This window comes from Salarias fasciatus, chromosome 23 (genome assembly GCF_902148845.1).
Source record: "Salarias fasciatus chromosome 23, fSalaFa1.1, whole genome shotgun sequence".
In the NCBI taxonomy this organism is placed as follows: Eukaryota; Metazoa; Chordata; class Actinopteri; order Blenniiformes; family Blenniidae; genus Salarias; species Salarias fasciatus.
Genome location: NC_043766.1, coordinates 35,670,147 through 35,695,660, shown reverse-complemented (window position 1 = coordinate 35,695,660; position 25,514 = coordinate 35,670,147). Strand labels below are relative to the sequence as shown.

The following is a 25,514-nucleotide window of genomic DNA, read 5'->3' as shown; positions in this document are numbered from 1 at the left end:
TACTTAGAGATGGTGGAGAAGCGTGTCATGAAGACGCAGCCAGAATCTCTCATCAGCGAAACTCCTGTCACGATTTTTAATGAATTTTCAATGTTGGGCACTACGCCTGAAAAGAGCGTTATATACCTTTACCGGACTCAGATGCCCCCGGAAGAATTGTTACATGAGGAATGGTGTCTATCCTCATACGGCGTTGGAGGTTGCTGGGGATTTTTCTTCAAATATGACATTGGTGAACTCTGTCTTTATCAGTTGGACGGGAATGAGAAATTTGGGCCTTTATCGTCTCAGACAGCTGTCTCATCGAACGATTGGGGTGTTCTGACGATGCTGCTTGACAGGAATCACAGCTGGTGCACGAGGGATGAAGATTCAGGAGACTGTGTCCGCTTAACACAGTCTCCTGATTCACAAATTGATCAGCGAAAGATGAAATTCTGTGCTGTATGGCAGACTAAAACAGTGGCGTGCGGTCGGTGGTTTTTCCGTGCGAGCATGCAATCGGCAAACGACGAACAGCCGACAGATAGTTTTGTTTTGGAAATCTTTAACAGCGAGTGTGGAGTTTACAGAAAGATTCTGGACTTACCATTTGATGCAATGGCAGAGAAGATGAAAGAAAATGGTGGAAAAATAACCACTCTGTTTCACAACTCACGTGATTGGAGAGACATGGTTAGCGTGAGAAGAACACTTACATTTTAAACCACGCCTTCTGTCTTGTACATGCCATCGAGGACTATTTATTGAGAGGTGGGAGAAGTTGTGGCGTCAGTACATCTGATATTTTTTTCTTCCTCGACATATAAAAAGGAGTTCTCTCTCGACTTCAGCCATGCAGAAGTACAGCAATAGGAGATTTTCTGCCGGCTTCAAGCGTCCTCATCCGGGGTACCCTGATCTGCTGAGTGAGGACTCTCTGCCTTTATTTTCTGAAACCCTCAGCCAGGAAGAAGAACAAGAAGACTTTCAAGCGTTCTCTCCATCTTTGTTATCATGCTCTCAGGATCCGAATATTTCTGCATACGGACCATCCTCTGTCCTGAACGAGGATGAGCTGATGTGCGACTGTCATGCCCTCAGCCTTGAGGAAGCTGTTTCATCATCATCATCTTCGTTGTCTCCCTGCTCTCACCCGACAACCGGCTTCAACAACAAGGAACTGGCCTGCAATTGTGATTTTGAAACTCTTCATGAGCGCAGTCTGGTGCAGGCGGACAAGGCCACTCCTGTGAAAGTGGAGGAGGGGGAGGAGGAGGAGGCTGCCCCGGTCTTGGTCAAACCCGGGGGAGGTGCAGCGCCTGCATCGCCAAGTGCTGGAGAATCTGGAGAGGATGATGTTGACGGCTGGATCTCAGCCGGTCTGATCGGTACAGTGAAACTGGGTTTGCTTCACCTGCTGAACCTGGTGATAGGCAGATACCAGAAGGAGACCTGTTACGGGTGCAGAACCAATCACCCCAGTCAGAAGCATCATCCGTGTCTTGATGTTGAGACAGATGGCTATTTTTCGGAGCATTACGGTCGCTTGATGGCCAGACTTTTCACACCCAAGCTGATCCCATCCATACAAAAGCTGTTGATTCTCAGGAAAATCCGTTCCGACGAGGAGAGAATCAGAGCGATCGTGGAAACCCTGCTCTTTGAGCTCAAATCTGTTCGGAGAGTGGCAGAGCTGATCTGCGACTTTTACGACTCTGATGTCGGACAGTCCGTGACCATTGATCAACTCTCTGCTGTGAGTGACTGCTGGAAGAGTGAGTGAAAAACAAGAAGAAGAAGAAGAAGAAGAAGAAAAGAAGGAGGAGGAGGAAAGATGGGGAATTTGTTAAGTCAAACTATAGAGCGAGATGATGTTATTTCTCAGTTGAAGAGACTTCTAACCAATGTTATCTGTAAGAGAGTCCTGGGTTGCGCATACAGTATGATTACTGATGCTGAAATTCAACGCATGGAAAAAATTCATGCTCAAGTCCGGTCGTGTCGGGGAGATGCAGCATGGTGGGTTATGGTGCAACACACTATAACGAGTGCTTCCGAATCCAGTCTGTCCTCTTTATTTGAGAAAATTAGACACAAATTGTCTAAAGATTCTCTTTCTACAACTAAGTACCACATAATATCTTTGTACATGCTGTTTGTCGATGCCGTCTCACATTCCATTCAATGTGGGCTCTGTCTCAGTCCTTTGGATGAAGTGGACAGACTTCATTCTGCTTTGCAGATGAATTTGGATTGTTCTATTCTGCGTAATGTGTTGGTGATGATAAAGCCGTATTATTACTAGTCAGTAGCGACTGATTTCACTCTTGTAGAAGTATTTCTGACTAAACTATGCCTCGAATAATAAAAATACTGTTGAAGTCTTCCCCCTCCGTCTGTCTGTCTGTTTGATCATTTACGACCGTACTGTAAGGGTGTGAGTGTTTGAAGCTGGCTACAGCTGCAGATTCTGGATAGAAAACAAGACCTCACCATACAGAGATGCATATGGTGTGCTTGATTTAAGGAAGTAGAAGGAAGTCACATCCATGCGAGATATATGGGTGGGAGGATGGGAGTGGGGTGGTTTCTGATCTGAGGAAGTCAGGCATCCTCCGTAGGTGAAGAACGTAGAGGAGAATGTAAGGAAGAAAAAGAAGGGATCATAAAAAACAGGGGTAATTTAGTTCAACAGGTCTACTTCAAAGCTTTTATCAGATAGCATACGAACAGGGGATGTCTGAGAGTCGATTGTGGGAACAGCATAGGAAGTTGTCTTATGAACAGGGTCACTCTGATAGAAATAAAAAAAAAAAGAGTTTGTATAGTTCAGATACAATATTTATATGCTATTCTTAGAAGAAAATTGATTGTGAGCAGGTCAAAACTTTTCTCAGAAACAAACTATGATACCTGTGTCTGAAGGATAAAAATAAGATCTTTAAAGCTCTCGTCTTCTATTTTTTCTTTTTCCACTATTTCAAAAGTCACATTCAGGAAGACGTTACAAAGTACCACAGGCCCATAAAATAAGACAGAGAGCTCTACATATTTATTTTACCAGCTACTGTTCTCTCAACATCTCTTTACCTGTGAGCATGCGTCTTAGAATGTTTGTGTAAATATATTTTATCGGTGGATTCAATCAAAGAAGAATTTCTATCACCACCATGGACAGACAATAAAGTCTATCTTTCTTCTATCTTGTATTGTTTGATCCGTGATCAGTTTCTCACAAAGAGTAAATCCGGTCTAATTTTAATTCGTACGAGTCTGATCAAATGTGGGTGAGTTTAAAAACAACAAGAGTTAAAAAAAAACAAAAAAAAAACAGCTATCAGATCAAGAAGAAGAAAAAAAAGAAAAAAAGATTTGATGAACTCTGAAAATGCTATGGTTAGTGTTCTTGTGTTTAATTAATTAGGAAAGAAAAATGGTTTAAAGAATCTTTGGGCTTCTCTTCACACCCTACTGCACTTCCCCTCAGAAAGAATATTCCCTTCCTCTATGACCCAACCTCTCTCTAACACCTCATGCCGATCCTGTGATCTTATTGGAAGGATCAAAAGTCATAAAAACCATCAAAAACAAATGCAAAATTAGTAGCTAGCTAGCTCGGATATAAGTGACAATCGGTCACTTCAGCATGCAACAGGCAGAGCGAGGAAGGAGAGAGAAGAAGAGATTCACTTCTTGAGAAAAAAAACCCAAACACCCCACACCGCAAGATGGCCGGTAGGATGAATTGACTGGAAAATTATTTTCTCTTTGAAAAAGTGTGAGAGCAAGAAAACAAAGTGCATTTTAATATATTTTTCTAGACAAGATTAATTTCTTCGGTGAATCATCATCATCCACAGAACCAGCAACCCATTCTCGATGTAAGCACCATAGTTTTTTAAATTTCATGTTATTTGATCAAACAAAATGGATTTCTTTTTTTAAACAGATAAAAGATATTACATCTGTTTAACTTTTTTTTTTTTTAAGTTAAAGAAGAAGAAGAAGAAGACTTTAACCTGACCCGAGATGATTTTGGTAAATTGCTAAATCAATCCTGTATTTAATTGAGAATAATCATCTATGGGATCTAAGGAGGTTGGTTTTGTTTTGTTTTTTATGATTGACAGATGAGCTGGACAGGCTCGAAAATCAGACTCGGAATCTGACCTCAACGGCCAGTGAAGTCGCAGGACCTTCAAACACTGCCCGTCAGAATCTGACAAGAAATAGGTCAATTATCATGGATTCTCTAAAAGAGTTATCCTCTCTCCGTACCAGGGGTAATTTTTTTTTTTTTTTTTCAAATCTTCAGAGATCTCAAGACATTATGGAGGTCTCACTAGCTCTGTTTTATTAAAATTTTCAGTTTTTCCTCCGAATCGAGAAGACACTCCGGGGACTTCCAATGCTGCATTAAGAGCTCGCTGTTCCCAGGGTAGGTTTACCTGATCTGATTCATATCTGGTTGTACATTTGAGTACACTGATAAGATTTTAGCACAAACTATTGCTAACCACTTTAATGAATTCTTTGTTGGTCCAAATCTTGCAGAAAACATAAAATCTGATACAGATTGTGGAAAATGTAAAAATTTAATAGAACGCAATGTTGACTATATGTTTCTTTTTGATGTTGAAGAGAATGAACTGGTCAATATTGTATTGAAAAGCAAAAGGAAAAAATCTCAAGACTGTAATGGAATTCACATGGCAATTGTCAAAGATGTTATATTGAGCATTTCAAAGCCTCTCACATACCTCTGCAACCTATCATTTAAATCTGGCACTTTCCCAAATTCAATGAAAATTGCAAAAGTTATACAAAAGTGGGGATGAACACCAATTTACAAATTATAGGCCTGTCGCTTTGTTATCACAATTTTCAAAGATTTTCGAAAAATTATTTGACAGTAGACTGGAAAAATGTATAGATAAACACAGCCTCCTCACTAACAGCCAATACGGGTTTACGAAAAATCGATCTACTTCCCTCGCAATAACTGAAGCAATGGAAGAAATCAGTAATGCAATGGACAATAAAAAATATGCAATTGGGCTGTTCATAGAGCTCCAAAAAGCATTTGATACTATCAATCATCGGATTTTGGTTGATAAGCTGGAGAGGTATGGGATTAGGGGAGTGGCACTGGAATGGGTTAAAAGCTATTTAACCCCTTAAGCTCAGACCGGCGTCAACTTCTCCCGATGCATTTATCAATGATCCAGACACATTTTGCATATTCCACAGACGCACTATGTACCGTTAGAAAGCTGATATTCTACTGAATCCGCTGGTATAAACCACTTTCAGATGTGATTACCACAGCGGGTAATATAAACACATTTGTCCAACATACAGCAAATTAAGTAAACAGCGCAACTCACCTTTGGAGGCTCATAACTGATCACAGACGATCCATAATCCAGATCATCCAGCAAAAACTGCCACAGTACAAACGTATGCATCCAGGCAAAGATAGAAAGTATAGCCTTTTGTCCAAAACATGTCTTGAAATAAGCAAATAATCCAGAATTAGACGCGCCACCGCGCGCGCACGTGGAGAGACGCGCCACGTGCATGTCCGATAATAATCCATATTTTTATCAGATAAAAACATCCAGACCGCTCTCACTCGCACTGAGGATATCCAATATGGCGACTGATCGGTTTCCGTTGCTTATTCGTCATATTTCAACCAATCAAGTGACTTATCCCTAACTCCGATGGCTAACCATCTAACCTCTGCCGAAACTGATGGACGTCATCGGTCGTCATCACTCGTAATCAACGTATTCTGAGCCAATCACGTCGGTAGAAACATTTGACTGACAGGGCTGGTAGCCAATTGTGACTTCTCAGACATCTGCTGAGGGATGCACCTGCTGTCTATCCCTGCTCCTCTCATTCTGAGTGCCTTATCCCACACTGAAGCCTATCTGAAGTGATGTTTTGAGTACTTTATGAGTTTTTGGAGTGAAAATAATGTAAAAACGGGCCAAAAACCAACATATACCATTGTACAGAGGGCATCCAGAGGGTATACAGAGGATGTCCAAAATTGACCCCGCCGGGGCATAGCAGTACAAATACATGTGTGAAACACTCATTTCTTGTAGTACTGCTCTGACATTTTAACCTGAACTATGTAAGACCCCAGGCTTTAGCAAAATTGTGTTTTCAAGCTCTCACAGTGCTGCCACACTTATTTCCAGGTGTTTTATGAGGGAAAAATGCAGGCGAGAATGAAATTCATCCTAATTCAGTGTCCTGCAACATAAATAAATCTGTGCCAGTAGCACCTACAGTAATTCTGACTGTACTGGGTGAAAATACAGGTTGTCAGCTTTCAAATGAGACCCCAACCATGCATGTACTCCAAACAGTTCAAGAACAGCATTCAGTTTGCTTTGGGTATGTCTTTAGTTGAACTTTTAGGCAAAAATGGCCTCGAGCTTAAAGGGTTTAGCAATCGCAAGCAACTTGTCAATATGGGCAATACCACTTCAGATTGCTTAAACATAACCTGCGGTGTCCCCCAGGGGTCAGTGCTTGGCCCTAAACTGTTTATTCTATACATCAATGACATGTCTAAAGTTTCTTCGGTGCTGAAACTAGTGTTGTTCGCAGATGACACAAACATTTTTTGCTCAGATGAACATATAGACATGTTACTTGACAAGGTAACAGCTGAAATGCACCAACTGAAAGTATGGTTTGACTGTAACAAATTATCACTCAATTTAAGTAAGACTAAATATATGATTTTCAGCAACCGCCAAAAGATCACAAAGCAAACACTCATTATCGATCAGGAAATGATTGAAAAGGTCGATGAGTTTAAATTTTTGGGGGTGTTGATTGATAACAAATTGAACTGGAAGTCACATATTAAATATGTTCAAACAAAAATATCTAAGAGTATTGCAGTACTGAATAAAGTTAAATATGTACTTGATTATAAATCCCTACGTATGTTATATTGTGCACTAGTCCTATCTCACTTGTCCTATTGTTTAGAAATCTAGGGAAATAATTATACAAGCACAATTAAACCACTTATTATTCTCCAAAAGATAGCTATTAGGATAGTACACAGGGTAGGTTATAGAGAGCATACTAATCCTCTTTTATAAAATCGCACTTACTAAAATTAGAGGATTTAATAAATTACAATACAGCAATATTCATGTTCAAAGTTAAAACAAATTGTGTACCTGCAAATATCCAGAGATCTTTTTTTCAACAAGAGAAGGGCTATAAACTAAGGGGAAAATCAAATTTCAAAACTCAGATGTTGCGAACCACGAGAAGAAGTTTTTGTTTGTCCATTTGTGGAGTGAGGCTGTGGAATAACTTGAATGAGGAACTTAAACACTGTGGATCCATTCAACATTTCAAAACTACTTACAAAGCCAGTGTCTTTTCAGGATACGAGACTGAAACATCCATCCATCCATTTTCTACCGCTTATCCGGGGCCGGGTCGCGGGGGCAGCAGTCTCAGCAGGGATGCCCAGACTTTCCTGTCCCCAGACACTTCCTCCAGCTCCTCTGGGAGGATCCCAAGGCGTTCCCAGGCCAGCCGAGAGACATCGTCTCTCCAGTGTGTCCTGGGTCTTCCCCGGGGTCTCCTCCCAGTGGGACATGCCCGGAACACCTCCCTAGGGAGGCGTCCAGGAGGCATCCTAAACAGATGTCCGAGCCACCTCAGCTGGTTCCTCTCGATGTGGAGGAGTAGCGGCTCTACTCCGAGCTCCTCCCTGGTGACTGAGCTCCTCACCCTATCTCGAAGGGAGCACTCAGCCACCGTACGGAGGAAGCTCATTTCAGCCGCTTGTATCCGGGATCTTGTCCTTTCGGTCATGACCCAAAGCTCATGACCATAGGTGAGGGTGGGAACGTAGATTGACCGGTAAATCGAGAGCTTCGCCTTTCGGCTCAGCTCCTTCTTCACCACAACGGACCGATACAATGACTGCATCACTGCAGCCGCTGCACCGATCCGCCTGTCAATCTCACGCTCCATCCGTCCCCCACTCGTGAACAAGACCCCAAGATACTTGAACTCCTCCACTTGGGCTAGGGTCTCTCCATCAACCTGGAGGGGGCAAGCCACCTTCCTCCGGTCGAGGACCATGGCCTCGGATTTGGAGGTGCTGATCCTCATCCCTGCCGCTTCACACTCGGCTGCGAACCGCCCCAGTGCATGCTGTAGGTCCGGGTTCGATGAAGCCAACAGGACAACATCATCTGCAAAAAGCAGAGATGAAATCCTGTGGTTCCCGAAACGGACCCCCTCCGGCCCCTGGCTGCACCTAGAAATTCTGTCCATGAAGATTATGAACAGAACAGGTGACAAAGGGCAGCCTTGCCGGAGTCCAACATGCACCGGGAACAGGTCCGACTTACTGCCGGCAATGCGGACCAGACTCCTACTCCGGTCATACAAAGACCGGACGGCCCTTAACAAGGAGCCCCGGACTCCGTATTCCCGGAGCACCCCCCACAAGACACCACGAGGGACACGGTCGAATGCCTTCTCCAAATCCACAAAACACATGTGGACTGGTTGGGCAAACTCCCACGAACCCTCGAGCACCCTATGGAGGGTATAGAGCTGGTACACTGTTCCACGACCAGGACGAAAACCGCATTGTTCCTCCTGGATCTGAGGTTCGACTATCGGTCGGATCCTCCTCTCCAGTACCCTGGAATAGACTTTCCTGGGGAGGCTGAGGAGTGTAATCCCCCTATAGTTGGAGCACACCCTCCGGTCCCCCTTTTTAAACAGGGGGACCACCACCCCGGTCTGCCAATCCAGAGGCACCGTCCCCGACCGCCACGCGATGTTGCAGAGACGTGTCAACCAAGACAGTCCCTGCACATCCAGAGACTTAAGGTACTCAGGCCGAATCTCGTCCACCCCCGGTGCCTTGCCACCGAGGAGCTTGCCAACCACCTCACTGACTTCAGCTTGGGTGATGGACGAGTCCACCTCTGAGACCTCAGCCTCTGCTTCCTCCAAGGAAGACGTGGCGACGGGATTGAGGAGGTCCTCAAAGTATTCCTTCCACCATCCAACAATATCCCCAATTGAGGTCAGCAGCTCCCCACCTCCACTGTAAACAGTGTTGGCGGAGACCTGCTTTCCCCTCCTGAGGCGCCAGACGGTTTGCCAGAATTTCTTCGAGGCCGACCGATAGTCCTCCTCCATGGCCTCCCCGAACTCCTCCCAGACCCAAGTTTTTGCCTCCACAACTGCTCGGGCTGCAGTTCGTTTGGCCTGCCGATACCCGTCAGCTGCTTCGGGAGTCCCATGAGCCAGCAAGGCTCGATAGGACTCCTTCTTCAGCTGGACGGCAGCCCTTACTTCCGGTGTCCACCACCGGGTCCGGGGGTTGCTGCCACGACAGGCACCGGAGACCTTACAACCACAGCTCCGAGCAGCTGCTTCGACAATGGAGGTGGAGAACATGGTCCACTCGGACTCAATGTCCCCAGCCTCCCTCGGGACATGAGAGAAGCTCTCCCGGAGGTGGGAGTTGAAAGCCATGCTGACAGAGGGTTCCGCCAGACGTTCCCAGCAGACCCTCACAACATATTTGGGTCTGCCAAGTCTGTCCGGTTTCCTCCTCCGCCAGCGAATCCAACTCACCACCAGGTGGTGATCGGTCGACAGCTCCCCCCCTCTCTTCACCCGAGTGTCCAAGACACGCGGCCGGAGGTCAGATGACACGACAACAAAGTCGATCATCGACCTCCGACCTAGGGTGTCCTGGTGCCAAGTGCACTTATGGACACCCCTGTGCTCGAACATGGTGTTCGTTATGGACAAACTGTGACTATCACAGAAGTCCAATAACAGAACACCACTCGGGTTCAGATCGGGGAGGCTGTGCGATCCAATCACCCCCTTCCAGGTCTCACTGTCGCTGCCCACGTGGGCGTTGAAGTCCCCCAGTAGAACAATGGAGTCCCCAGTCGGAGCACTGTCCAGCACCCCTCCCAGGGACTCCAAGAAGGCCGGGTACTCTGCACTGCTGTTCGGCCCGTAAGCCGAGACAACAGTGAGGCACCTATCCCCGACCCGAAGGCGCAGGGATGCAACCCTCTCGTTCACTGGGGTGAACTCCAACACATGGCGGCTGAGCTGTGGGGCTATAAGCAAACCCACACCAGCCCGCCGCCTCTCACCGCGGGCAACGCCAGAGAAGTGGAGAGTCCAGCCCTTCTCGAGAGGTTGGGTTCCAGAGCCCAGGCTATGTGTGGAGGTGAGCCCGACTATATCTAGCCGGTACCTCTCAACCTCCCTCACAAGCTCAGGCTCCTTCCCCGCCAAAGAGGTGACATTCCATGTCCCTAGAGCCAGTCTCTGTGTCCGGGGATCGGGTCGCCAGGCACCCTGCCGTCGGCTGCCACCCAATCCACACTGCACCCGGCCCCTACGGTTCCCTCGGTGGGTGGTGAGCCCACCGGAGGTCAGGCCCAAGTCGTCCCTTCGGGCTGAGCCCGGCCGGGCCCCGTGGGCAAAGACCCGGCCACCAGGCGCTCGCTTACGAGCCCCAACCCCAGGCCTGGCTCCAGGGTGGGGCCCCGGCTGCGCCATACCGGGTGACGTAACGACCTTTGTTCTTTTTCTACTCATAGGGGGTTTTGAACTGCTCTCAGTCTGGCCCTGGCGACTGAAACAAACATTTCTCAATAGACTGTGTTCCGGAAAGAAATTATGATACTCATAAAAGTGGTTGTCTAAAAACTGATATATGAAGTAATGTAACCACTGTTCACAAAGTGTATGTATGAACGGCGTATGCATATTGTAGTGAAAGGGGTGGGCCTCTATGAGGTCTCACTTCTAACCCACTCCTTCGAACAACTGTATGAAAATCTAATGTACAATTGTACGTGTAACCTTTTGGTTTTCTTTTTCTTTTTCTGTTCTTATATATACTTGTTTTTTTGATGTTCGAAATAAACTTTATTATTATTATTATTATTATTATTATTGTTGTTATTATTATTATTATTATTATTATTATTATTATTATTATTATTATTATTATTAAATATTGATGTTGGGATAAAATAATAATGTCATACATGTATGTAACCTTGTCTTAAATTATTCCTGTATTTTAAGGGCCTACGCAGACCGATCCTCCTACTACAATCCAGGAGCTCAGAGGCATGTATTTTTTTCTTTCTATATTCCTTGTTTATTTATTTACTCAGTCTTAAATGATCCCTTTATTAATTTTATTTATTTGTTTATTTTTTCAGCTCTCGTTCCAAGAACACCATCTCCACCGATCGTTGATCACGACCCAGAAACTGTGTCGGAGTCTGAGGCAGATCCTGGACATGACAGCGAGACTGACGATGATCTGAGGGGTAGGTTTTATGATTGAGATGTGGAGAAAAAAAGTTTATATTTATGGCATGTATGTATGTATTCATTTTTTTTCTTTTCATTTATAGGCCCGGCTGAGCTACCACCACCACCACATCAGGATGGTGCGGACATCCACTATGTGAATGGTAAGTACTTTATTTTGTTCTCACTAAGTGTTCTGTACATAATTGGAAAATTTATATCCTATACATGACTTTTTCCTCTATCCTCATTTTTTTTTTTTGTTTGTTGTTTTTTTAGATTTTTGTGTTCGAGATACGGACTTGGGAGAAGACAGGACTCTTCTCAGCATCGTTAGAAATGCTGCTTTCGACACGTCGCTTCGGAAGGCCAAAGCAGTTGCTGCCGACGTTCTGAACTGGAGCTTCATGCGTGGTGGGATAGCATATCTTCAGCACGGTGATCTGCAACGGCTCATGGATGAGCACTTAGAGCAAGCCTTGTCCTGTTAAAAAAAAAACAAAAAAAAAAACACCCTGAAGCAGTAAAGCATGACATTCCAAAATAAATGATAGAATATCCCCGAGCAGTGTGATTTCAGAAAATAAAAAAAACAAAAAACCATGGCTCGCATTTTAGACTTAGACGTCCTGTTAGAGTGCTTAGTTCGAGATCCTGAATCATTCATAATAAACGATGTGAATTTATCACCGAGTGCGTTTCAATCTGGGTCTGGTTACCATTCTGATTCGTCAGCATCACACCCCAGTGTCAGTCATGAACCTCCTCCTCCTCCTCTTCCTCCTCCTCCTCGTCCTCCCCCTCCTCCTCCTCTTCCTCCCCCTCTTCCTCCTCCTCCTCCTCCTCTTCCTCCTCCTCCTCCTCCTCTTCCTCCTCCTAGTCTACCCCACTCAGAACCATCTTGCTCCAATTCAGGTTTGCAAAATGATGCTTCAGCATCAAGAATTTTACGTGATCGATTTAATAATGTAGAGATAAGACAGACATTAAACCTTCCAAATACACAGAATGTACCAGATCTAGCAGAGTTTTACGAGAATGTTATGAGCGTCATCGAACATCCTCAGAGAGAACCAGGTCGGAATCTAACCGTACTGACCTGGTTCAATTGGAAATTGTCGATGAGAATGTGCGAGAGCACGTTTCTTTCACTGTTGACCAGCATGGTGACAACATTCTCTCCGCATTTCAAAATTTACTTGAGCAAATGGTTCAGTCAAATACAGATGTTGCTGCTGACGCAGGACTCGAATTCGTAGTTCAGGTTGTACGTGATCCGCGAGGTGGAGTTAAAAGAAAATTAGAATGCACTCTTGAACATGAGGTGTTACAGCGTAAGAGGCGTCACCTCTACATCGTTTACAATAGGACCGACAAGCTCTGTTTCTCCATTTGTCTGACACATTTAACAGATCCCAAATTAAATGATTCGCAGGCAGAAGAAAGGGGAAGATGGTTACAGCAACATGCAGGTTTGACCAGTCAGACTGAAGTTTCCTTCACTGACGTCCCTGAATTTGAGGAGCTCTTACAATGGAAAATAGTCATATTCATAAGAAATCGTGAAAATAGAGCCCTCTCAAAATTTGAGACAGCTTTCAGTGACTGATCTCATCCAATTTTCTTGTACTAAGCTGAAAATCACTTCTCGGGGATTAAAAACCTCAAAGGGTTCCTTGGTGTCTGATATGTATGCAGTTTCTGTTTTCAAGGATACCATAACCCTCATACACACAGCTGTGGCGGTTACTGTCCTGTTTGTAATGACCCTGACTGTAAACAGAGGGTGTCGAGGCCTGTGACCTGTGATCTTTGTAACAGAACCTGTCGTTCGTCAGAGTGTTTCGACAAGCATAACGAACCGAGAGAGAGAAACCGCGGTGAGACGTATGCTAGTAACTGTGATATTTACAAGAAATGTCTTAAATGTAACTTTACATACAAGAAAAGATTGACCGGGGAGAACAGAGAGCATGTGTGTATAAAGAGACGCTGTAAAACCTGTATAGAGACCCTTGCAGATGAGTCAGAAACCGCAGGTAATCAGGATCGTCACCTCTGTTACATGCAGCCTTTAAAGGTTGATGAGAAACACTCGGAGAAGTTGATTTTTTATGACTTTGAGACATTTGTTGATCAGACAGGTGTGCATAGACCGTATCTGGTCTGTACAAAAACCTTGAGCGGTGTTGAATGGTATGCTTACGGTCTTGACTGCGTGGAGAAATTCATCGCTCATTTCAGAAAACCTCGCTACAAAGACTCAGTCTTCATTGTGCATAATTCGAAAGGATTCGATAGCTACCTGATTGTTAACACTATGGTTAAATTAGGTATTGAACCCTCTCTTATTATGATGGGTGGTAAAATTCTGAAGCTCAGTGAGTTGGACTATAACCTAAAATTCATCGACTCTCTCTCTTTCCTCAGCATGCGTCTCTCTGATATGCCGAAAGCAATGGGGTTCGAGGATCAGTCGAAAGGCTTTTTCCCTCACAAGTTCAGCTCTGCAGGGAGTCTGAAATACACGGGACCGTACCCCCCACCTACTGAATATGGTTTTGAGTGTATTTCGCGCCCCAAACAGATGAAATTTCAGGAGTGGTATGATTCGGTCTCTCGAGGTGTATTTAACTTTGAGAAGGAAGCTTTGTTTTACTGCAAAAACGATGTCCAGATTCTCTTTGAAGGGTGCGTTAGATTCAGAAATCAGTTTCTGTTGAGACAAAAGTTGACCCGTTCAGTCGGATAACTATATCCTCAGCCTGTATGAAAGTTTTTCTCACAAACTTTCTACGTCCTCGCACACTCGCTATTCCTCCTCCTGATGATTACCGTCGTCAGGTCAAAAGTTACTCTCACGCTTCTATTCAGTGGTTGGAATATGTGTCACACAGCCGGGGTGTTTTCATTCAGCATGCTCTAAACAGAGGCGAAAAGCAAATAGGTCCTTACTTTGTTGACGGGTTTGCAAAGATCGATGATGTGGAATGGGTTTTTGAGTTCCAGGGTTGTTTTTTCCACGGCTGTCCAATTTGTTTTCAGCCGCATGAAACATGCCCTCTGACTGGGAAGCCCTTTGAAGAGCTGTACACAGCTTCAGAGGAAAAATTACACCGGCTGAGATCCGTCTGTGGTCTACAGACCTGTGTGATCTGGGAACACGAGTGGCTGGAGATGAAAAAATCAGATCTGCGAGTAGGCGAGTTTCTGAAGGAATTTGACCCTCCCGGACCTCTCTCCCCCAGACAGGCTCTGTACAGAGGCCGTACGAGTGCGCTGCGGCTGCGGTACACGTGGATGTAACTACATTATATCCGTACGTAAACAGCAGTTGCGCTTATCCTTTAGGCCATCCCACAATAATTCATAAAGATTTTGATGACCCTCAAAACTACTTTGGGTTAAATCGAGCCGTCGTCAACCCCCCGCGAGGTCTCTTTCACCCGGTGTTACCTTACAAATCTTCCAGAGGTAAACTGTTGTTCACTCTCTGTCGCACCTGTGCTGAGATAAATAACCAGATGACCTTATGCGATCATGATGAAAACGCCCGTGCATTGACAGGGGTGTGGGTCACTCCTGAATTCAACAAAGCTCTGGAGCTCGGGTACAAAGTTGCAAAAATCATCGAAGTTTGGCACTTTAGCGAGCGTAGCGACTCTGTTTTTGTAGGATACGTGCACACTTTTCTGAAGGGGAAACAGGAAGCGTCAGGCTACCCGGCAGATGCGGTGGATCAGGAAAGCAGGGACAGATACATACAGCAGTACAAACTGGAACAAGGCATTCACCTCGATGCGGACAGAATCCGGTTTAACCCGGCGCTTCGCTCTGTCTGCAAACTGGCTCTGAACTGCTTCTGGGGAAAGATGGCAGTGAGGCCTAATCTAACACAGACCTCGATCGTGTCTGATCCTGCACAGTTCTTCAGTTATCTGTTTTCAGGAAAATATCAGATTAAGTACTCTTCTTTTCTTAACAACGACGCTGCTTTGGTTCAGTGGAATTACAACGAGAGGTGTGTTGTTCCACCCGGGAGAACCAATAACGTATTTGTCGCTGCTTTCACCACAGCTTACGGACGCTTGAAGCTTTACAGTTATCTGGAGAGATTGCAGGAGAAGGTGCTCTATACTGACACTGACAGCATAATTTACCCCCTGAAGGACGGTGACACGCCTCTTGAGCTGGGTAATTATCTGGGGGATTTAACGGATGAGCTCTCGGGTGACACCATTTCTGAATTTGTGGCGGCAGGTCCCAAGACTTATGCGTATCAGACAAAAAATGCTAAAAAGGTGGTGATGAAAGTGAAAGGGATTACTCAGACTCGAGACTTTTCTGACAAAGTCAGCTTTGACAGTGTGAGGGAGCTGGTGGAGGGCTATCTCAGATTCCAAAGGAGTGATTCGATTGACATTCCTCAGCAAAACATCACCAGAGACAAAAGGGGGTTTCTGCTGAAAAATTCTTCATTCACGAAAAAGCTTCGCATCGTTTACGACAAACGTAAGCTCTCCCAGGATGGCACTTTGGTACCGTTCGGTTATTAGTAAATAACCTGATCTCGTTGCTGTTGTTGATGATTTTTTTTTTTTTAATGAAATGTCAGACTTTACCGCAATGGAGGAAATTGATTTTGATCCTTGATTTTGTACGCCTTTTTCATGTTTAATCGTAGTTCCGAGCGGCTCTGGGAAATCATTTTTTGTAAAAAGTGTTTTGCAAGATCATGAACATGCAATGGACCGAAAACCGGATAATATTGTGTGGATTTATACTTCATTTCAACCTTTGTATGCTGAGCTGCAGAAGACCAATAAAAACATAACGTTTGTGAAAGGACTGCCTGAATCATTCGAAGATGAGACCCTGTTTCCTCCTGATAAGCAACATCTGGTGGTATGAGATGATGTGATTTTCGAGGCTTCAGATCATCCTGATGTGGTGCGGATTTTTACTCAGTACAGACACCATAAACAGATGTCCGTATTCATGCTGACACAAAATGTGTTTCATCAAGGTAAATACTCACGTACAATCAGTCTTAATTCAAACTATTTTGTCTTATTCAAGAACCCGCGTGACAAGCTTCAGATGAAAACATTAGCTCATCAGATCTTTCCATCACAAAAACCTTTTTCCTGGCGAGTTTTGACGATGCTACAAAGGACCCTCACGGGTATTTAATCATCGACCTGACACACAGCTGTCCAGAACAGTACAGACTTAGGACGGGTGTACTGCCTAACCAGTGGCCTGCGGTTTATATTCCAAAAAACAAATAAGACGACATGTCAGCGTGATTAAAAAAGAACACTCCCTTTCTGAAAGCTCTGTATTATGCCACACCTAAGAAGCGGAAGGATATTTTAAAGGACTGGCCGAAATCGCTCTCAATCTGTTAAAAGGGAACATTCCTCTCTCTCGCTGTCAATTTAAAAAACTCCAGAGACATAAAAACTTGCTCAGACAGCTGGCTGATAGAAAGATCAGTCTAAAGCGGAAACGCAGCGTTTTGCAAACGGGTGGTTTTCTTCTACCTCTACTAACTACAGCCATTCCTCTCCTGGGAAACTTGATAGGAGGCTTGATCAATAAACGCAATTGAAAATGCAGAAAATGTATCTCGTGTCACCTCATCAACTAAACCGCCTGACTCACACAGCTTCAAACGCGTCTGATGCACATGCATCTTCCACCAGCAGCAGCAGCAGCATGCGGCAGAATGCTGAACAAGACTTGGATTTCAAAATGAGGCAAATATTACAAGAAAGAGGACTTAGCGCCTATCAAAAAATTAAAAAGTACAACACTCTGTTGCAGCGTTACCTTAACCTGGTCAGACAGGGAGAAAATGAACTCCATTCTCTGACTCTAACACTGCCTCCTGAGGAGGGATCTGACAGACAAGCTAATGAGCTGAAAAGATCAGAAGAGGAGGAGGAGGAGAAGCAAGAGGGAATGCAGGAGATATTAACAAACCTACTTACCCGTGATCACAAAAATGCAGAGTATGTTTTAAATAAGTTATCGGAGACCGACAGCGGCTGGAGTTCCAGAGGAGAGTTTATCTATCGAGGTAAATCGTGAAAGGGTTCTCATGTGATTGATATGGTGAAAACAGCTGCGTATAAGAAACCCCCAAAGTCACAGCCAAGAGGGTGGAAGCTGTTTCTTGAGACATTATCTGAGCTGAATGTCTCTGAGAGCGCGGTGTCTAACCCTTTCGCTCGTGAGCAAATTAGAGTTCTCAAAAACCAAACGCATACAGACTATGATGACATGCTATCTTCACAATCCTCACCGAGTACCGAGATGAGAAAGAAGAAGAAGAAAAAGTCTAAGAAGAGAAATATTCCATGGATCAACTTCACACCGTGATTTAAATAACACCATTACCAGAGTTTTCTTTGGGGGTTTTTTTTTTTTTTGTCTTTTAGAATTTTATTGACGTGAATAAAGTAAAATGAATGAGATACAGAGTCTGATTTTTTTTTCACAAAAGCAAAGCAATACAATTCATATTTTATAACAACCTCTAAACATTTGTAACGTACATGCGAGTTGATGTGGAGAAGAAGGAGAAGCAGTGATGCATCGTTGAAATTTCATAACAAACTTTCTCACCAAAACATCATTATGTATCACACTGTTTGTGTAGCGAGCTAGCACTTGTTTGTAAGACAAACCACTGGCTCTATGACACAGGTAAAAGACACAGTGATGCCCGCAGACGGTAGACAGCTCGTGTTGGAGTTGACGGGTGTGATAAATGATGTTTCTCGTCCCACCATAATTTTCCAGAAAACGAAGGATGCTTTTCGGATAATAATGGTTGTCAGGACTTAATCCGAAGGAGTCAAAATAGGTGGAAACCCCTCCTTTTTCCAGCATGATTGCTAACCAGTGTTCAACGGGTAGATAGTGAGGGTGGGTGTTTACGATATAATACGCTGGTAGCTTTGACGGGGGATGGTTCTGTAATTCATCTGAAGCCCAGACACCGCAGAACGTGTCACCCAGCAGATGGTTCATGAGTATTTCCAGTTCAGCCGTGTTCATCCTTTTATTCAGTAATAATCCACCAGCACCTGTCGTTTCGAATTGATCTCGAGGATAGTATCGTACGCTGCGTAAACCACCAGAGTCTCTGTATGCGGTAAGGGGACCCTGAATCTCATCTCCAGTCTTAAAGTCCCGCTTGAAATGGGGTTCAGAGCTTCCACGTCCTCGTCAGGGTTTAGATTAAAAACAAATAAGCTATAGCCGTTTTCAAAATCGTCCCTGTCGATGCACAGAGGTAAATCTTTCAGGTGTCTCCCGGTGGCGGTGTACAGATTGTAAAACTCTCTGACCGAAATGCTTTGGTCAAATTGTGGCTGGAAAGCTTTCGAAGGGATCTGTCTCCCATCCTGACAGAGAGCTAGATATTCGACATCGCAGTGTTGAAAATCGAACGGGTACATGTCCCTCCGCCCAGTAAATGCGTTATGGTTGACCAACCCTAGAACCACGTATTTAGGCATCGCCCCCAGGAAAAGATTCTCCTGATTGCATACTCTCGAGTTTTGTGGAATCGAGTAAGTTTTCACATTGATTCTGGATATCGGGTAGAGCGCGTTACCTTTCATCAGGGCCGCTGCATGTCCCAGACGCACTGCTGGGGAGACTGTGACCTTTTTCACAAACAGAGAGGCGCCCAGTATTTTTAATTTGAAATCAGAATTGTTCGGAGCCATTAAACAGAACGCATCACTGCCTCTGGTCAGCTTGATCCGCATGTCTACGCTGTTTAATAACAACCGTTCGCAAAAAAAAAAATGTCGGCGTGTAGAGGGCCCATCACGTGAAACTCGCTAGAAGCTGCACTAAATTTTGCCTTCTCGACCAGGCCTCTGTTGGGGCTGTCAGCACCAATGTTGATAGAATTCATAGCCCTGGAAGTATCTTTGTAAAAGGTAACCTGCTGTGAACTGGCTTTTCAGAGATGCGTCTGAAAAGTTCAGCAGGGTTTCGATGATGGCTCTGTATGGATGAGTAGCGCTGGATTGAGAAATGAGTCTGTCACCCAGGGTCACATCCACCTGTGAGAAGATGGTGTTGATGAGGTAGTTAATCACCCCGACACCCGCATCCCAAGCCAGATTCGTCCCGTCCCCATTAACAATCTGCAATCGTAGATGAAGGATGGTGTTGGCGAGATCCAAATCCCCATCGCCGGGGATAAAAAATTCAATGGGACCACCGTCTGTCAGTGCAGATATTGGCATAACCTCCAGATACTGACTCTGCTCGATAGAAAACTGTGTAGCCGGAGCACCAAATAAGTCCAGCTCTGACATGGTGCATTCTTGTGATTTTGTATGCAAAAGAGCCATGGTTAGGAGAATATGTCGTCGGACCTCCTTCTCTTTGGAGCTCTTCTCTGCACTGATTTCTTGCTCCCTTTTGTTTTCTGCTTTTTACGCGTTGCTAAACGACGCCCCGGCGGTCGTTTTCCAGGTCTGCGTGCCAGAAGCATGAGTCCGGTTCCTGGTTCCGAGTCACGCATCTCACGACGTGTCCGACAACATCAGAAGCGAAGTTTTTAGCCGCCGATTTTAAATGAGGCCTCACAATGGCGAATCCTCTCTTGAACAGAGGTGTAACAAAATGAAATAATTTTGAAAACATTGACCCTATCCCTCTACCGTACATCATAGGGGCTCCATTAAATCCTAGTAAATCTCCTCCCACCTGATTTTCATAATAATTCACAAACCTGTAAATGTCAGGTTTAGAGTATAGCCGTGTCATTTTTTTTTTTTTTTTTTTCCCCGTGATACAGTTTTATAATCAAAAAAATCGGAGCAACACCTCACAACGAACAGTTACCCTCATAGGATGTCTGGTACTGAGCGATATCTTTGCGGGTTGAAGAGTTATATAGACTGGTTTTCGGGTAGCGGGTCTGAAGTGAAGCGTAACAATAGATTTACCAAAGCTTAAGTTTGCTGGTTTGTTTTGATCCGTTTTTATCTGGACCTCGATATTTTCAATATGCTGCTTGGCCACTGGTAAATAATAGGCTGGGTTGAAGTGCTGTGTGACAAACTCTCCGAATGTACCCTGGATCTCAACGCTTCTCAAAAGCGGAGCGTAAACATCCCCTACCAGCTGCGGGCAAACCACATCGCTATAACAGTAAAGATGATAAAAACCCGCCTTTAAATCTATAGGATAGGGTGCTGTCTTCATTGAACCATTGAACCAATTGAACCATTCTCTGGCTTTGAGTCCGATCATGTAGGACAGAGGTGGGTAGAAACATACGTGGATTTTACCACTCGCCGGGAAATCAAATTTCTTCAGGTTGTGATTAAATACGGGAACAATATCAGCATTCACTTTTTTAAATTGGGCTTCCCGCTCCAGCTTGAATGGGTGTACGGTGTTGAAATGTCCTCCATGAAAATAATGACGAGAAACTTTGCTCTCTGTCCCAGGTTCTCGAGGCTTCTGCCTCCAGTCAAAGTAAGCCTTTTCTTGAGGTACGTTATACCATGTATGTGGATTGGAAATCTCTGTTAAAGCGACCTCCCATTCTTCTATTAAGTCAATGTGTTACGCTAAATCTACACGGAAACTGTCGCTCTTATTATCTTTGAAAACTTCCAAGCTGGCGTTGGAGGGTAGAGTGATGTAAAATCCCTCGAACCGTACATGATGGAATGATGGTCTGTGTAAGCGGGTGAGGTTTTTATATATCTTTTAAATCTGCGGCCTTCACCCAGCTGTTGAATTTTTCAGGCCAGTTTTTCCACCGCACCAAGACCTGCTTTTCCCCTCTCACGGTACGTTTATTCAGAATTTCTTCTACGTGATATGTCCTGTCTCCAGCCATATCCACTTTCTGAAGCTCATAGAATGAACCTTCGATCACTTCGCCGTCGTAATCTTTGAGTTTATATACCGTCGGAGTACGCGGAATGCATTCTGACACCGTAAATACTTCATCTGTGAAACTCTGTTCGTATTTTTTATCGAAGACTCCTTGCAACTTGGATATTCTGACAACATCGCCTACCTTAAATCCTGTCTTTTTTTTTTTCTTTTGTCTCGTGGTGTAGGCGTACCGTACAAATTGTCACATCAACCGGGCGCATTTTTATACTGCTGTGGTAAGGTATACCTTTTTACTAAGTCTGGCAGGACTTCCACATATCGTCTAGTGTTCTTAGCAGTGAAATATCTCCACATTCTGGTCTTTAACGTTCGGTTAAATCTTTCAACCACGCAGGCTTTTAGATCACTGGCTGTAACAAAATGTATGATGTTGTGTTTCCTCATCAGAATCTCAAAACTTTTGTTGAAAAATTCTCTTCCCGCATCAGATTTTTCAGGCGTCTGGCTCTCGCGAAAGACGGATTCGAAGGCAGACACCACCTCAGCCGCGGTCTTCTTTCTCGTTTTTTTTTTCTTCTTCTTCTTTTAATCCAAGTCTTTAGTCTTTGATCTGAGTCTCTAGTCTTTCATCCAAGTCTCTAGTCTTTGATCCAAGTCTCTAGTCTTTGATCCAAGTCTTTAGTCTTTGATCCGAGTCTCTAGTCTTTCATCCAAGTTTTTGGTCTCTAGTCTTTGATCCAAGTCTCTAGTCTATGATCCAAGTCTTTAGTCTTTGCTCCAAGTCTCTAGTCTATGATCCAAGTCTCTAGTCTTTGATCTGAGTCTTATTTTTTTTTCTTTTTTTTTTTTCCTTTCGCGGTCTTCTTTCTCAAAGCTCGCACGTATGCTAATTTGGAAAAAACATCGATGACCGTGAGTAAATAACTATACCCATCATTTTCATCGGCTAACGCCCGCATATTGCAAAGGTCTGCCTGAAATTGTTTTAGAGGTCTTGTAACAAAAACTCTGTTCCTTGGAAAATGTATCCTAGCCGGTTTATGCAGAGTATAGGTGTCTTGAGATGATAAAAAGTCTTTCACATCTTCCACCCTAACTTTCTTTCCCGTCTCATCTTGAACCGCTTTATGAAGCAGCTCTACCCCACCGAAACTACCAGGATGACTCGGCTTGTAATATAACCTCTTCATAACACGTTTCTCCGCCATCTCTAAGTACAATTTAAATTCACCCCCCTCTAACCGTCTGTCTTGCTCCTACTCATCCCTTCAGATGTGTCAACACCTAACCCGTCGTAAAAACTTCAAAAGACCTCAGAAGGAGGCGAGGGGAGGGGTTTATTGGGGGGCCATAAATCTTTCACTTTGACATATAATGTAGTAGAAAGTTTTTTCCTGTCAGTAACCTGCTGCTGAGAACTACAGCCTCACCAGGCTGAAATCAGTAGAATCTGATGGAGGCAATAATATCTTCAGCCTGTATGGAGGATTTATTGGAGACTGCATGTTTCCTTCTGTCACTGATGAATGAATGAACTCCGAACTCTTGAAAAGATACTGTGTATGGCCTACCTGAACATACAATACTGCTCCTCACAACAGCAGTACAGTTACACAGCAGATTGAGTATATAGTATAAATGTGTGTTGACACTGTATTGGGGGCTCATAAATGACCGGAAGCATATTTTGATGACTCTTTTGTCTGCTTCACAAAAAGACTAGGCCACAGACCAGAGGCCTCCGCTCGCGGGACTGTATCATGCAAAATTCACTTTTTGTATGTTTTAACCTTGTTATATAGTTATGTACTCAGCAAAAACACCCCCAAAGCATTTTTTCCTTCGTGCCTGTGTGTTTGAGCTTTCCTCGTTGTTCTGCTGCTCAGAGAGGCAGCCCCTCCCATACCCGTGAAATTGCTCTGTTAACCCATAGTGACATCACTAGGAGAAGATGGCTCCCCTGAGCCCGAAAGTGATAAATTAAGCCATACATTAGTCATTTAATATTAATTACCAAACCAGAACACCCTGGTACTTTAATTCTCCAGGAGCATGGTTTTAGCTTTGTTTTTTTGCCAGATATTGCACCAAATGAATTCAGTGTGTTGCAACATAAATAAATCTGTGCCAGTAGCATCTATAGTAATTCTGACTATCCATCCATCCATTTTCAACCGCTTAACCAGGGCCGGGTCGTGGGGGCAGCAGTCTCAGCAGGGATGCCCAGACTTCCCTGTCCCCAGACACTTCCTCCAGCTCCTCTGGGAGGATCCCGAGGTGTTCCCAGGCCAGCCGAGAGACATAGTCTCTCCAGCGTGTCGTGGGTCTTCCCCAGGGTCTCCTCCCAGTGGGACATGCCCGGAACACCTCCCTAGGGAGGCGTCCAGGAGGCATCCTAAACAGATGTCCGAGCCACCTCAGCTGGTTCCTCTCGATGTGGAGGAGTAGCGGCTCTACTCCAAGCTCCTCCCTGTTGACTGAGCTCCTCACCCTATCTCTAAGGGAGCGCCCAGCCACCCTACGAAGGAAACTCATTTCAGCCACTTGTATCCGGGATCTTGTCCTTTCGGTCATGACCCAAAGCTCATGACCATAGGTGAGGGCAGGCATGTGGATTGACCGGTAAATCGAGAGCTTCGCCTTTTGGCTCAACTCTTTCTTCACCATGACAGACCGATACAACAATTACAATTCTGAGTAAGAATTAGTAATTCTGCACTGGGTGGAAACACAGGTTGTCAGCTTTCAAATGAGACCCCAACCATGCATGTTTTCCAAACAGTCCAAGAACAGTATTCAATTTACTTTCTATACATGTTCAGCAGAAATTTTGGGCGGAAATTGTCTGTACTTTAAAAGGTTAACTGAGAGAGTGTCCCAGACTGAGACCTCAGGATTTGAAAGGAAAAGCAACATTTCATCTGCATCTCCAGAGTGGGAAAAGGGGAAAATACATGCCACTAATCTAGTGAATCATGGACATTTTTTGATAAACTGTTCTCCTAATTCAAATCTTTTCAGCTTATCACTCAAGCCTCACTCAACTCTCTATCAAACCTCTTTTTCCTCATCTGACAGAGTAAGAAGCCAACGTCACATCTGTGAGGTATACTGTTCAACAATATCATTCTCCCATGAGTTCAAAAATATCCTCCTGATAAATCCTGTTTGATCATCAAATGGGGATATTTTGAAGAACATCTCAATCCCCATGAGGAGCTCCTGTTGTGTGTCCATACCTGAGAGTCTCCAGTGAGCAGTGTGGATCCTCCACTGCCGCTGACAGCTCCTTCACTCCTGAGTCTCCTGGATGGTTGTAGCTCAGGTCCAGCTCTTTCAGTTTTGAAGACTTGGATCTCACAGCTGAGACCAGAGAAGCACAGCCTTCCTCTGAGACCAGACACCCTGACAGACTGGAGACACAAACATGGCTGCATCAAGTCAAGAAGGAAGAAGGAAGATCCTCCACATGATCAAGCAGCAGCTGGATCCTGACCTGAGAGCTTCCAGTTTACAGTGAGGACTCTCCAGTCCAAGAGACAGACGCTTCACTCCTGAATCCTGCAGGTCGTTGTTACTCAGGTCCAGATGTGTCAGACTGGAGGACTGAGAGCTGAGAAGTGAGGACAGAGCTCCACAGCTTCTCTCTGACAGACCACAGCTGCTCAACCTGAAGAAGAAGCAACAATGAAAACCACATCAATGTTTGTCATGGACTCAGTTCTACATCTCTGACTTGGAGCATCCCAAACACACTGGCCCTCATTTATCAATCCCTCTTTGAAACAAGTGCAAATCTGAGAGGTGGCCTCATTGTACAACAGGGCTCATGGGATATTTACACAATTTTCTATCCTCACTGATGTTTGTGCAAATGATCAGGTGTTGATAAATGCACCAGCTGAAATCAATCTTCATTAACATGTTACGCTCTGAAATATTCATGGTTCAGAAGCCCTGCCCACTGAGGTCAAACACAGAAAAAATCTTGGCAAAAAAAAGAAAACTTTTCTGAGCTGGAAATTGATCCTCTCAGGTCTGAGGTGGAGGTAAATCAGGAGGAGCTCTTTGGAAGACTAAAAACTGGCATTAAAGGAGAATAGAAAGACACTGCCTGGAGGAGGATCACGGCAGCAGTGAACAGCGTCGCCTGTACGAACGGACACCGGCTGAGGTCTGAACAGATTAAAGGTTCATTAATTTAACTCTAATATTAAAACGTTTTCACACAGCTGTCAGGCAGCCACTGCTGCTGGCGGCTTTAA

The 25,514-nt window shown here is 44.5% G+C and overlaps 2 protein-coding genes across 3 annotated transcripts in view; one reads left to right on the top strand and one right to left on the bottom strand.

Moving 5' to 3' along the window:
- Nucleotides 1-25,514, top strand: part of LOC115382236 (stonustoxin subunit alpha-like) — an 829,400-nt gene that overhangs the window by 130,408 nt on the left and 673,478 nt on the right. The window lies entirely within an intron of this gene.
- Nucleotides 1-25,514, bottom strand: part of LOC115382171 (NLR family CARD domain-containing protein 3-like) — a 78,314-nt gene that overhangs the window by 2,344 nt on the left and 50,456 nt on the right. The window contains exons 15-16 of the mRNA XM_030083851.1: nt 24,746-24,919; nt 24,489-24,662 (exon numbers count right to left, since the gene is read on the bottom strand). Coding sequence (XP_029939711.1) covers nt 24,489-24,662; nt 24,746-24,919 — 348 coding nt within the window. The remainder of the gene's footprint in view (nt 1-24,488; nt 24,663-24,745; nt 24,920-25,514) is intronic.